Source organism: Peromyscus maniculatus, chromosome 6 (genome assembly GCF_049852395.1).
Source record: "Peromyscus maniculatus bairdii isolate BWxNUB_F1_BW_parent chromosome 6, HU_Pman_BW_mat_3.1, whole genome shotgun sequence".
NCBI classification, from domain to species: domain Eukaryota; kingdom Metazoa; phylum Chordata; class Mammalia; order Rodentia; family Cricetidae; genus Peromyscus; species Peromyscus maniculatus.
In genome coordinates, this window is record NC_134857.1 from 44,722,169 (window position 1) to 44,737,622 (window position 15,454).

At 37.2% G+C, this 15,454-nt stretch overlaps 1 protein-coding gene across 1 annotated transcript in view; it reads right to left on the reverse strand.

The window, feature by feature from the left end:
* The window catches only part of Dhx36 (DEAH-box helicase 36), a 42,374-nt gene extending 26,920 nt beyond the window's left edge, over window positions 1-15,454 (reverse strand). The window contains exons 1-9 of the mRNA XM_015989600.3: window positions 15,136-15,454; window positions 12,059-12,183; window positions 10,928-11,162; window positions 7,602-7,640; window positions 6,163-6,333; window positions 4,849-4,928; window positions 3,809-3,883; window positions 3,368-3,534; window positions 1,893-1,974 (exon numbers count right to left, since the gene is read on the reverse strand). Of these exons, the coding sequence (XP_015845086.1) occupies window positions 1,893-1,974; window positions 3,368-3,534; window positions 3,809-3,883; window positions 4,849-4,928; window positions 6,163-6,333; window positions 7,602-7,640; window positions 10,928-11,162; window positions 12,059-12,183; window positions 15,136-15,357 (1,196 nt within the window). The 5' untranslated portion in view covers window positions 15,358-15,454. The remainder of the gene's footprint in view (window positions 1-1,892; window positions 1,975-3,367; window positions 3,535-3,808; window positions 3,884-4,848; window positions 4,929-6,162; window positions 6,334-7,601; window positions 7,641-10,927; window positions 11,163-12,058; window positions 12,184-15,135) is intronic.

Below are 15,454 nucleotides of genomic sequence, written 5' to 3' on the forward strand. Positions count from 1 at the left end.
CTTTACCCCATCAAGACACAAAATGAAAGGGTGTGTACACATACCAAGTCTTCCCCTTTTCTTTAATGTGAAGTACAGGTTTAATGTATATGTTAAATAAATGTCTAGCCAAGGTTTAGCTGACTTCTCTCCATGTAAAAATAAACTGTAGATCTTTGCTCTTTCTTTCCCACTATTTTAGTTTTAATTAACAAGTGGGCTATAAAGTCTTCAAAAAAATTTACAAATGTTTCTACATCTGTCATTTGCTTATTTATTCATGTGTGTATTATAAGCTAGGTACTGTGATGTACAAGTTACCTAGATGAGTAAGACAAAATCCTTGACTTTAAAAACTTAAAAATCTTCTGCAAGAGGCAAATACACACTATAGTCACGACAGCATACGTAAGTGTTAGAAAGTGGGAGACACGAGGAATGTACAGATAAAACTACAAAGGTGTCCAATGGGATCTGAGAGAAGCAGCACATACTAAGTAAAAGGTCATGAAGAGAGGCGTCGAGTGGCTGACAGGAGTAGTACATCTAGTAAACTACAGGAGACGACACAAGGAAATAATACTAAAGAGAGCCAAACGGTAAAGGGCTGTGGGCTGAGTGAGCATTTGGGAGCCTGGGCTTTCCTCGCCTTTTCGCATTAAAAAATACATACAATTTTGTTCAGCTTGCTAAAGGACACTGCTGGCAGCTTCAAGGCTGGTACTGGTTCTCAGTCACTACTGAGATGCAATGAAAAGTACACTAGTGGAGGCACTCTGGTATACAGCGTACTCAGACTTTTTCAGAGAAGTTTCAAGTGCAAAGATGTCTCTTGGGGAGAGGAAGAATTCACATGATAAGATTTGTGAAGAGAAAGTAAAAGTGTCCTAACACCCAAGCGTAAGTCCAACAGAGTTGACAGTAAACCACTTGTACAGAAGAATGAGAAAACATCAGGGTAAGGCTCACAGAAGCTGGCTGTGTCAGGGAGGAGGTAAAAATGTGGCATAAGCTGGTCACTCAGCACAGAAAGTAAGTTATTGCCACACAGCTTGATAAAGACTATCCTTTCAGATTTACAGTCTAGAAAACTAGGTAGAAGACTACCATTAAGCATAAGATATCCTTGGCAAGACACATTGTTTTCCTTGTGCTGGTGGAAAGCTGGCGGTAAACAAATGTAAGACAATGGATTTGGCTTGAAAGCTCTGGATGGAAGGTGTCTTATGGGAATGCTCCTGGTTAAAGAACTGATTTAGAGTTTAGAAGTGCTATAGTCTCGAAGCTACAGTAATCAGACAAGAGAAAATACAGAACTATGGTCAGACAAACAGACAAGATTATACAATGAAATATTAAAAACTGGAAATATTTGGGCATGGTATCAGATACCTTTAATCCCAGCACTGAGGAGGTAAGGCAAGACAATCTGAGTTCGAGGCTAGCCTGGTCCACATGGTAAATTCCAGGCTAGCCAAGGCTATCTAGCAAGACCTTGTTGAAAAGAAACAAACAACAACAAACCACCTGGGACAAGCACAAGAACCGCAGTAGGAAGCCTTGTTTAAAAGGTGGGCAACAGAAGCTAGAAAGAAAAGAACCAGGCTGGGGAACAGAAGAGAGGGTCAGGCAGTGCAGACAGATAACCAGACCTTGCTGCCCAAGGATCTCTAAAAACACCAGTTCCTGGCTACCTACCCATACTTGGAAATATCATTAAGTAAAATAGAGAGGATGAAGGACAAATCTGTATTTTTTAAGACATCAAGTTATTTTCATTTGCAGCCTAGTTTAGTAATCCATGATAAATGGATTTAGGAGGATTCTGTCAATGATGAATTATAAGAATAAATCTGACATGAGAAAAGTGATATATTAGTATTTTTTAACTGATTTTACCGCCTAATGTTTACCTTATTTTTTCAATGATATCTTCCAAAAGATATTCCACAACTGGAAAAGTAAAACCAGGTATATGTATCATTGGACAGTTACCTATAATGGTAGATAAAAACATAATCATGACTTTGTATTCAATGTTCAAAATTAAAATCAACACATTACAACTAAGAAAGCACAATATTCTTAACCCAAGGAACAATTCTGCACTACATCTACTTTTCCCACTCAACTTAAAAAAAGAAGGAAAAAAATCTAGTTTTAATAGATATTTTACTACAAGCTGTATAAAGTGCTCATAATTCTAAAAATTGAATACTAAATAGAGCCATTTCACGTTTAACTCAAAATATATTAAAAAAATCTATTACCCAAGATTGAAAACTGATGAGTCCTAGTTTTACTGACGGAGTTTATAGAAAGTTAAAACAGGAACGAATAAACTATTAAACAGCTTCCATATTAAGCTCACTAACAGATTATCTCTGCCACTGAAGTGCTATTTGTCTCCGATTACAAGCAAATCAAGCACACAATAAACAAACACCAAGCAGCACCAGAGGTCAGAGGGCCTGAGCTACTGTCTCTGCACTGTATCTCACCTGCATAAAACTGCGTTAGTCATATCAAGTCTAGGTGCCTTATTAACAATCAGAAAGACAATACCTTCCCCAACTATATCATAATGCTATGAAGAATGAACTGGGATGTATTTTACAGGCATTTTTAAAAATTGAAAATAAGTATGCTGATACCATATTTCAATTTCTTGTCCTTCCCCCAAATATTTCTGTTATTATTATAAGGAGAAAAGACACTGAAGAGTAATTCTACAGAATATACTTTTCCAAGCAGTCAAATCTAGTTTCAGAATCTTTGTTAATTACGCAATGATAATCCCTGTTAATTATACAACCTTGGGTAAGTTATTTAAAAGTTCTGAGGCTGCATTGTCATTTGCAAAACTGAAGCAATACCAGTACCTACCTGTAAGATTTTACAAGAAATAGTGAAGACGGACTGCTAACTACTACCCGGCACACTGAAATCGCTAAGTGAGCACTGATCTCATTAGCAAACTGTCAACCTAGCCTGTGGCAGTACATAAATGCTACAGAAGGTCTGCATGCACAGCAAAAAAAATTAAAAAATAAAAAAAGGTTATAAAAATTTTCATTCCTGTGGTTTGATTTTAATGATGCTATTTCACTGTCTGGTAACAACAATAAGAAACTAGCTATCTGCATAGTGGGAGAGAAATGATGCTACCATTTAAAAAAACAGGCTTGGGTCTTTTATCTAGGAAACTAGAAAACACAGTTAAAATACAATAAATTAGTAGACATCCAATTTTATTATATCCAATACTATGTGTGTGTGTGTGTGTGTGTGTGTGTGTGTGTGTGTGTGTGTATGTGTATTTTGCTTTGAAGTTAAATATACTGATTTTATGATACCTCTTCTAGCATAATTATCAAATTTTACTCACCAAAATATTCTGAAAATTTCTCAGCATTCAACGTTGCACTCATCAGTATTACTTTCAGGTCAGATCGAAAATTGAGAAGATCTTTAATAACAGTCATTAAAACATCTGACTGTAGATTCCTTTCATGAATTTCATCAAGCACAATATGGCTAACACTGGACAAACGCCTACAAGACAAGTGTGAAATGTATAACTGAGCTGAAAACTGAAAACAACCCTTTTAACAACACAGTCCTGTTTAATACTTATATCTTAGGCTATCTGTGAAGTGTTTGTGTTTATGTAACTTAGGGGAGGGGTGAGAAAGTCTCCTATAGCCAAGGCCGGACTTGAATTTCTGAGCCTCCTGCTTTCATTTCTCAAATGCTGGGGTTACAAGCTTAAGCTAGCATACTCAGTTCCTTGCTAATACTTTTTATTTCTTTACTGAAAAATACTCACGAGTCTGACTGGAGCCACTGAAGAATGATTCCTGTTGTGCAATATAAGATAGAACCCTGTTTCCTTGGCAACCGACTGTGAACAAAGATACAAGTTATTAATTCTTGGTTTTGTTTTCTAAGTACTGAGTTCCACAAAAGTTTGAGAAAAATCTTTATACTTATTTTTTTTAGTTATAACAGCATCTACCACAATGAAGTAATGGGAAATATTACCCTTAAGTTTACTTTGATATTAAAATTATTTCTTTTTTACAGGTATAACCTTTAACATTCAAAGACTGAATGAACTTATGGACCCTAAGTTTCTAGTTTGGTAAACAGAATTCTGTGCATTTATCTACAGATCAAGCAACTTGAGTCCTAGGAAAGGACCAAAGAAATTCAGAAGAGACAGATAATAGAGTTAATGACATACATATCGATAAATAGAATCTATCAAACAGAAGACAAGTGGTATCAAAAGGTGTAAGACACTAGTTCATTTAACTGGAATAATGATCCACTATTAAAACACTATTTCTAATCATTCCTTAATGTGAAAGCACATGTTTAAAATGGTAAGTACCAGGGTTCAAACATGAGTTTACGAGAGCAAGCCAACTAATACTGAAACTGCTTTAAACATTAATTCTAGGGGAGCTCACTTTCTAATCTTCTACCACCTACAAGGAACAGGTTCTTTACTTCTCAATTAATTCTGCTCGCTTGTCCTTCAAAAACTTATGAAAGGGCCTGTGGACCTTGCCTTCAAGGCTGTAGACCCTAGTTCAATCCCCAAGATCTATATGGAAGATTGAACTGACTCCTGCAAGTTGTCATCTCTCTCTCTCTCTCTCTCTCTCTCTCTCTCTCTCTCTCTCTCTCTCTCTCTCTCTCTCTCTCTCTCTCTCATACACACACAAATAAATATAATTTAAAACATGTAAAGTGTCAATTCTAATAACAAGAATCAACATAAAAGAGGTGGGAAAAACTCATCCAATGTTTCACTAAAATCTATCTGTATACAAAAAGAGAACCAAAGTGAACACTGTTTACCTCTGGAGACGAATCTGGTATCCAGTGCTATTACCATTGCCACAAGACTCGGCCCTTTCTGCAGCTACTCTCTCAGCAACCTTTAATTGAAAACACAATTTTTAATTATTGTAAATAAAATACAAATCCCTTCAGACAAATGCACTTAACTGTCATGAAAATCTGAAGTTGTTAACAAGTATTTGAGGCCAGGCAATGGTGGCGCACACCTTTAATCCCAGCACTCAGGAGGCAGAGGCAGGCGGATCTCTGTGAGTTTGAGGCCAGCCTGGTCTACAGAGTGAGATCCAGGACAGGCTCCAATGCTACACAGAGAAACAGAGAAACCCTGCCTTGGAAAAATAAATTATTATAAAAATTAAAAAGTATTTGACTTTTAAATGAGATTAGAAACTAGACCCTTAGTAATGTCTGACATACCTAAGACCATGTGGTGTTTTCTTTGAGCATGGTATACTACCAGCTTCTTTTGTTTATTTCTCATTTATCTGTAGAAAGACCTTTAAGACCAAATTCTTTCTCGGTTCATCACTATTTCTTTTCATGAGATTCTCTGACTAACTACTTTCTTTTAGACTTGTCTACAATAGTTGGAGACTGCAGTCCAAACTTGAAAATTGTAATTTGAAATGAAGAACACATTGATAATTTCTATTTATTCTTCTATTTATCGTTCTTTTATGTGTAGCTGAGACTGGTGTCTAACTCCTGGTCCTTAGCTGATTGTTTTCAAAGGCTGAAGTGAAATTTAATTATAATCACTACTGACTTCTATCACTTCCTGCAATGTTGGGCTAACAGATTATCTATGCTAAACCACTAGGACAACAAAAGGGACATCTGAAACAATGTTTTATTTTCACGTTAGTGCTTCCTCTGAGGAGCTTCATTCAAAACTCAGTCAATAGAACTGTAACTTCAAATACAAAACAAGGCTTCCCATTTCACCACTATTCATGTCTTTAAACGCTGAGGGAACAGACCACTGAATGAACACTAAGCCTAATGGCAGAAGTTAAAGCAGCTTTGAAGAAGACTGTTTCAGCATCTTGTCAGTTCTAAAAACATTTTATTGGCTTTTCAGTGTTTAGATTTGTATTGGAACTAATTTGAGTTCGTGAGCATCTACTATTGATGAAGGAGACGTCACCCATTCTTTAGGTATTCATTATCAAGTATTTGCCAATTAAGCATCTGCTCTCCTAAGGACAATTCCTAAGTATAATAAAGACATTGCAAATCTTAAAAGCCAGTTCAGTTCAATCACAATTCCTTAGAGAGAGAGAGAATGTTCACAAGTGAGAATGTACTTACTGAAATAGCACTAATTCTTCTTGGTTGCGTACACACGATTCTGCAGGCAGAGCCTTTTCCTCTCTCAATGTAGTCATCCAAGATGAACTGCGTGACCTGAGTGGTTTTGCCACAGCCGGTTTCACCACTTACTACTGTTACCTGGTGGTTATTGATTAAATTCACCAGCTCCTAATTCAAAAGAGAAAATAAGTGAAGAACAGCACATACTGACTTAAGTCTCAAAAAAAAATATTTAAAGTTCTCTCCAACTGAAGGTAAGTAAAGACAAATTAAATAGATTATGGCATAATCTATTAATAATAATAAATTGTGCATAATAATAAATTATACATAATAATAAATTATGTATCTAGGAAAATCTTAGAGGAAATAACATTTTAAAAATTTTAGGTACATACTAATATTGTTCATATTAACAATTCACTGTATTAACAAAACCATCACCCTGCTACTTCAAGAACGTTAGATATTCTAATATAAAACGTACATTTAAATTTTTCCTATCTAGTCTAACAATGTATATCATGAGAACATGTTTCAAGTTTAAACACTAAAACAGCTGGTAAACATTTGATCCTCAAAACCCACAGCTTCTGCATCTACAGAACTAAAACACAGATGAAAAGTTTTTGAAGAAGCTATTACACCTATCCTGAACTTGTCATAATTCCCTAGACAATACAGTGCATAACTATACCACATTTACATATAGAGGTATTGTGGGTAATCTAGAGATGATTTAAACTATACAGAAGAACGTATATAACTTTTAAGGAAATATAACACAATTTTATATAAAGTACTTGAACATCTGAGGGTTGTGGTACCCAAATACAATCCTCACAGATACTGAGGACTATGCTCAGTACTGGAGTGTAATTAATTCATTCAACCAATAATTCCTGGTTGCCAATGTATCAGCAGGTGTTGTTCCAAGTTAAGAGATATAGAATAAACTAAAGAGACCCTGAACTCAGGAACTTACATTAGACTAGGAGGGGACACACAGAGAAGTCAGGTGGCAATAAGTGCTATGAAAAGCAAAGAAAAAGAAATAAGGTTGGGAGGACAGAGCCAGATAAAGGACTGTATTATGCTATGTAGGAGGTGTATGATGAAATGGGACCAATCCATTAAAACACTATTCTTGGTAGTTCCTCATTTTAATTCAAATGCTTGGTCTTGAGCTAAGAGCAACACAATCTTCTAGAGACACATATGGAAATTCTACTTTTTAAACTCCAAAGAATTTAACAGTCTTTGGAAAAAATATCAGAAAACTGCATTGTATCTTTTTAAGAACTCTAAAGCATTCCGTTAACTTCCCTAGGGAGAAAGTTCAGTAACTTTTATTTCTTCTCAATGTGGAGCTTCTTTTAAAAAAATATGGCTAACTTTTGTACAAATCAAACTCAAAAGCACAAAGCATTTTTTACCTTTTGCATTCCATATGAAGGCAGCTTTTTTCTGAAACTCTGAAATTTAAACAAAAACCATTCTCAGAATAAACATCAAATTATAATCAGAATACATTATAGGTAAAAGTGTTAGACAAATATTTTCATTATTTTATAGTATATATGAAATACCATGACTTAAACAAAATTAATTACAAAATATTTACTAGAGGTTAGTTTTACATTTACTTCAAGGTTAGAAAATGCTACGTGACCCATCACCTAGTAATATAGTAACAACCTATAAATTCTTGTATCGCTTTATTCTATTTCTATCCTATATGGTCATCATAGATGATTTTTACATCATTCTTTCCCCTATTAATTCATACACTGTTTACTAATGCAATAGGCACTGGAGCAGGTCCAATGATTATAGAAAATTTAGTACTTCATTTCAGAACTGTAATTTTTATTAGTCAGTTTCTGGGCATCAACACCCCATGGGTTTTATTTCATAGGGTTGCCAAAGAATTCACTGATAAGACTTTATATCTATAAAAGTAACAGTTTTTAATACACAGAGCTTGACAAATTTACAATTTGGTAGATAGCAAGTGGAATATCAAAAAGAACAAATTATTTGATTGATGTGAATTTTCTTGTGAATTTTCAAAACTATTCTGGAACCCTATACTCATACTAAGAAATACTAGAATTTATATTCAATTAGATACATCCTGTAACATGAAAAAAATCTTCAGCAGTATAGAAACAAGGCAGTTTTAACATCCTTCTTATTGAAAAACAACTCTTAATTTAAAAACTAGTATTAAAACATGCAAATTAAAACTGGAACTGTTCTACGTAATCAAGGACACTATTACCACACTTATGGTAATGTTTTTTTTTTCAGTACCATAAATAAGATAGTCAATGTGTTGGATTAACGTGAGCTTAGGGTTAGAAGTTATAAAGCCACTACATATTTCTTAAAAATTTCTTTTACAACTTTTAAATTACTTAAAAATTATTTCATAATATCAAAAAATACTAATACACAATGTCATCAAATGCCACCCTAATGTATAAACTACTACACTGCCTTGCAAACTATAATGCACAGTCCCTTTCGATGAATGTGCTTCAGAGTCAGAAACCCTGTTTCAGAAATTAAGACAGAAGAAGAAATCCAGTGTCCATCAACATCTGTCCTCTGCAAGTGCATGCCTGTATACAACACACACACACTGCATCACCAAGAAGTATTAAACTGGTTTTTAGGGGTAAGGTTTGAAATATGACTTAGCTATTAAGAAAGCTTCTTGCTCTTCCAGAGGACCTAAATTCATTTTCAAGCACCCAGATTGTTGACCAGCTACCTGTCACTCCAACACAAGAGAATACAGTGCCCTGTTTTAGCCTCCATGGGCACCTGCACTCACAAGCACATTAACTACACCACCTCTGCTGCTGCTTCCTCCTCCACCTCTACCACCACCACATAAGCGCACGCACACGCTCACTCTCTTGCTCGCTCGCGCGCGCGCGCACGCGCTTTCTCTCTCTCTAATAAATAAATCTTCACATTTTTAGAATACGAAGATTTCTCCTATTGATAAATATTGAGAAATACTCAAATATTGATAAAGTGCTTGCCTTGTCAGCATTAAGACCTGAGTTTAATCCCCAAAACCAACATTTGAAACAAGAGCCACCTGTGGTGTGTTAGCATTAGGGAAGCAAAAAGAGGCAGATCACTGGGCTTGCTGACCAGCCAACCTAGATTACTTGATGAACTCCAAAAGAGTGGGAGACCCTTTTTCAAAAAACAAAACATCCAAAGTGGGCGATTTCTAAAAACTGACACCTCTGGCTTCCATATGTACATATCCGCCCCCCCCACCACACCGACTAAAAAGCTGAATTTTAAATATAACTAAAATTTAATAGAAATTAATGTATGTATTATAACATTTATTAGGGAAAGAGGAAGATTTTTTTTTTAGGCTAGAATAGTCACCCATCTGAATTTTGTGCCTTATAGAAGCAGAGAGAGACAGTAACCGATTTTTGTTCATAATGTAAAAGTTCTTTCAGCCAAAAGATTCTGAATTAATTCACCTTGTAAGTCTCACCAGTGTTCAAATCATATTGCTCTTCATGGGCATCAAACAGCTACGCAATTTGGACCCTGGATAACTTCAGCTAATCTACTCTAATAGGAAAGTCAACCTTGATCAATGCAGCCAATGGGTTAATACTTTCTCACAGATTTGATAGTGTGCCTTCTCAAAAATAGCAATACATATTTATAGGGCATAGACCCCAAAATACCCTTGATATTTCTCTAAATATGTATGTATGCACATTTGAAGATTTTATCACATCTACATCTGGAATACCCATAAATCATACAATTTTACATTTTGACTGAAGGGGGAACTTTAAATAGTTTGTCTGACACAATAATTCATTCAACCTTAGTCTCGTTGCAGCAGTCCACTTAAATGCTGGTAAACTAAAATGGATCATCCAGCTTTTGAAAACTTAAATTTTATCATCTATAAATGGAAGGAGTCCTAAGCTGAAAGAAACTTCACAATTCTATTTGTCTGGACTCAGGATCTGTCACTAGACTGGCCTAGAAAAATGGGTTCCCAATGGCTTTAGCATTCTCAACACAAATGCATCTGTGAATAAGATACAACACCATAGGTTGTATGGAATTTCCACCCTGCTTTTCTCTGCCACCAAAGAAAGTCCTCCCACAGAGGTGTCTTGCTGAGTAATCACACTCAACCATACCAAGCACTTAACTTTCAACCATAAACCCACTTCTGTGGTGATATACTGTGTACCCTAAAAATTTTCCCGAAGATCAGAGAACGTAACAAGCCACTAAACATAGATGCCAGGCAGTGGTTACACACACATTTAATCCTAGCACTCAGGAGGTGGAGATCCTTCTGAATCTCTGAGTTCAAATCCACCCTGTCTTAGGAGAGAAACAAAGCCAGGCAGTGGTGGCACACCACTTGGGAATCACGTGCCTTTAATCCCAGCACTAAGAAGGAAGTGCTATGGCTGGGTGGAAAAGGTGTATAAGGCTGAGGAGACAGGAAACAGCCTTTTTCGGCTGGAGCTCTTTCAGCTGAACCCTTTTTCAGGTAGAGCCTTCAGGCTGAGGAGTCCTAGAGTAAGAGGTGGCTGTGGTTTCTTCCTTTGTCTCTCCGATCTTTCAGCATTTACCTCAATATTTGGCTCCAGGTTTTTTAATAAAAGACCTATTAGATTTCAAGCTATACACTTCTCTCAAGGGAGGGATGAGAATGACTGATTCTCCACCACTTGCTTTCCATTACCTGCATCTCTATATACCGAGGGTCCGTTTTTTTCTTTTGTAAATCTTCCAATAATTGCTGGTCTAAGCCTACATTTGGTTCATTTTCTTGCAATAAGTACTCAGAATCTCGGTCAATGTATGATTTGTCTGTGATCCTAAATGTCTTTTTTTCTTGGTTCAGCGATTTCTTTTCCTGGTTGTCCAATTTCTTCTCTGAGTTAATTTTTTTCTCCTTAGACACTTCAGTACCATACCTATAAGCACACAACAAAGAGCAAAAGAACCAGATAAAGAGCTACTCAGGGCCTGGAACAAAACAAGGCATTATATTCTCCAAATACATCAAAATCTCCAACACTAAAGCAATATAATGCAATTATAAAATATGCTTAGATTCTTATAACACATTCAGACTTGTCCCTATTTTTACATGAATTATCACCAGAAAATTAATTCCCTGAGGTACTTAAAAACCCACATAATATTCTTTCATCTTTTGCAGTCATTTCTACTGTTTTGCTTTTTCTGTCAAGGATTTGGTTTATTTTACAACTTTTTTCTGCCTGCTGTCCTTTCTGAGATGTAAATGGAAACCTACATTTTACAGTCCCCAAAATACTTCTAATTTTCCCTATAAATAATATGGTTTTTGCAACCTTCTGAAACAGCAGCAGTTTAACTTTATATACACCTGCCCCATAGAAGAATTTTGGGAACAGAAAAAGACAGGTAGGAAACACAAGTACCATTATCTCACACCCAATACCCACTCCTGACATTTACGAAATATGCTATCTGAAATTTTCCTTTCTCATAGAGTCAGGTGTAGTGGCACACACCTTTAATCCCAGCACTCAGGAGGAAGAGGCAGGCAGTCTCTGAGTTCAAGGCTACCCTGGTCTACAGAGTGAGTTCCAGACAGCCAGGGGCCACACAGAAAAAATCCTATCTCAAAAAAATAAATGTTTTCTTTCTTCAAATCTATCATGCCACACTTAAAAAGACTCTTGAAGACTAAATTTAACTTAGTGAAAAGACTAAAGATGATAGCTTTGTCTTTTTTTGTTTTTGCTTTGTCTAGCCAATGCTATAACAAATTTTTTTTACTTTTTGCTATTCTTTATGAGAACATTTTTTTATTTTATTTTACCCATGATCCTCAGGAGCAAACCAGGATATCTGTGCTTCTGAATCTTTATCATTCTTAGCTTGGACAGAATTCAGCAGCTGCACAATTTGCTCTTCTCGCCGTTCATCCATGTGTACTACAGCTCTCTATTTTGTCAAAAAGAAAAATCGTATCTGTTAATACAAACATGTATACATTACTTTACATCTAAAATGAAAAATTAAGGAAAGTAATGTTATATTCAAATACATATAAGAAAGTCACAGTCACCCACACTGACCCTCTAACCTAATTTCACTTCCTAGGCCAAATTCATGGCAACATTTTTGTGTGCCCTTCTGACCTTTTTGCTTAACACAAGTCTATAAAATCGGCTCTAAAGATGGCCAGCAAGGACAGCATATTTGTCTTATGCTCTCATGCCCCAAAGAGAAAATAAGTTTTCATTAACGCCCAATTTCTTCACCAAGCATACAGAGTAAAAGCATCTCTTCAATTTCCCCACCGCTAAAGTGAATGTTCTAGTTTTCTTTCTTCCTAACAAACCTGCTGGCAAATGCTCCATTTCTTCATCCTTCCATTTCTTGACACCCATCTCCAGAGTTGGCTTTCATAAGATCTTTATGACACTCATGCATTGCCTGCCACTATCAATTTATATACTCTTCTTCCCACCTCTAGATATTCCACCTTTGATTTTTTTTTTCCAGCCTTCTCTTCCTCTAATTCTCAGTGATGCACATTTTACAGACCAGTAAGCACAGCATTATTTGGAAGCCTGTTAGCCAAGTAGACTCTCTCAGGCCCCATCTCAGTCACACACTTTAATAAGGTATCAGGTGAATCCCATGCATATTCAAGTTTGAGAAACACCACATGTGGACTTCAGAACTAGGTGTTATTTTCATTATGTACCCTGACTTCAATAATATCCATGGGCCCTTGCACTACCAAATGCTAACTCTATTCAAAGATTTCTCTAGGTCAGTGGTTCTCAACCAATGTGTCACGACCTCTTGGAGTCAAAAAAAATCTTTCACAGAGGTCATCCAAGACTATCAAAAAGCACACAAACATTTATATTATGATTCCTAACAGTAACAAAATTAGTTATGAAGTAGCAACAAAAGTAATTTTATGGTTGGGGATCACCACAACATGAGGAACTGTGTTAAAGGGTCGAAGCATTAGGAAGGTTGAGAACCACTGCGCTACATTATCAGAGCCATCCAGAAATCCTCACTTACAGCCCAATATCAAACTCTATCTTTTAGGATTCTTTCATTTGAATAAACAGTCCATATTCTCTATATAATAACACTGGATTCTGTCTATGGCACCTAGTACACTTATCTCTATAAATTAGGTACTACATATTATGAACATAGTGACTAAGATACCAGCTCATAAAAATTAAGTTTTCCATACATATCTGTTGAAAGAACAATGAGGCTCCATTGCAGTACTTTCATTTTCTAAGTACAAGCCTTTATTTATTTATTTTTTTAATGTAAAAGCAATGGAAATTTAGAATACAACCATAACAAGCTGAAAGTGCTGAAAGGAAGAATTACACAACTGAAAAATAATTTAAAGAGCAGAAATAAAATGTTAATGAAGACCATGATATCAGACTCAGAGCTTCAGCTCAGAATGATCAACTCAAGGAGGTATGTTAAACCCATACTCCCATGATTCCCAGAAAAGACCAATGAGCATGGCTTCAATGACCAAATTGGGAAGAAAAGAACAAAACGATCTAAAGATCCCTTTTAAGAGACAAAACATGGGGCGGGGTGGGGGTGGGGGGCAGGCACTATAATTCAAAGAGTAGTTTAGAGGCCATGTAAAGAAAACAAATACTGGGTTGGACCCATAATTGTCGTAGGGATAAGCAAGAAAGCAGAGCAAACAGATTTGCCAAGACGAATGAGAAGTCAATGTTCAATTCCACCCGGTAAATGAATAAATGGCACTGACATTTGCTAAAATGGAAATTTGGGGATGTGGTTGGAATCAACAGTTCCACTAATAAAAGCCCAGCCCTGAGGTACGCACACATCAAATCCCAGCACTTGGGTCAACCTGCACTATATAGCATTAATATCCAATGCACAAGTTAAGTGCACCCTTTAAATATATAAGGAAAAAAATAACTTTCACTTATTGAACTTACTTGTTTAGGTGTTTCTTTCCCCCTATTAAATTGCAAAGGTGATCAGCTCCCCATAGCAGCATTCAAAAATCACGTATGAAAAAGGGTCAAAAGAAAAGCTTTTTTTTTCCAAAAAGAAGAATGTAATAAAGTATTAAGATAAATTTAAAAAGCCCCCAAGAAAGCTTCTATGAAAACGAGATGTTTAAGGGGAAAGTGAAAAAAATGTGTTATGTTTTAATTACCTACCTATCTATTATAAAAGGCACTTTTCATTAAGTCACTAAAATGCCATCCCAAATGCTTCTGTGCAATAATTTATTTCTATTTCATTAGAACAGGTCATTCAAAAAAAAAAAATGATGCTTCCTATACTAGAGATCTTCACGATACAAATAAAACTGACAATTCCCCTGATGAGATTGGCCAAATACTGCCCTACAGAATCTTCTTTCCAGGACGTAAAGTTTCCGTCTAAAAGAGGAGCTACTAATCAACAGAAAATTCAGACACAGAAACGAAAGGGAGGAGGAAAAAGACAAGCATGTGACTCACTGGAACGCTAATACCATTAGCTAAACTACTTTTTTTCTCAAAGATCTACATTTTAAGACAGTGCGCGCGGCTGCGTTTGTCGGCTGCTCCAGGCAAGGAACTTAAAAGTGACAGTAAGTTTTCTAAAGGAAATGGTGGCATCCCTCATAAAAGTCTGCTTCGGCTGGAATCTGAATTTAGCATTCACCCCCAGTCCTCAAGTCCTGAAGCAGAGCATGCACGGGGGCTGCAGCATCGATGGCTTGGGATAGGAAGTGCAGCCGGTCGAGCACCCGGACACCCGTTACCGGAGGCTCGGCAGAGGCTGCACCTAGCTCGAGCAAACGCCAGCGAAGGGTCCGGGTCGGCGGGGGCAATGGGCAAACACGCCCCACCGCGACCTCCATACCTCCTGCCTCTCGGCCTCCTTGTTCTTCTGCGTCTGCTTCTTGGCGTACCAGAGGCCGATCTCGCGACCCTTGAGGTGTCCGGGATGCCGTCCCCGGCCACCGCGGCCTCCTCCGCCGCCGCCGCCCGGGCCCCGGCTCCCTCCGCCGCCGCCGCCAGAGCCCTGGCCGGAGCCTCGCGGCCCCGCGTCGCGGCCCCAGCTCTGATGGTAGTCGTAGCTCATTGTCCCGGGAAGAGCACCAGCCCGAGCCAAACGCAACCGCTGAAAATGGCGCCCGGGCCCGGAAGCGGGCGCACATTTGCGTCGGCTTTGCTTCCGG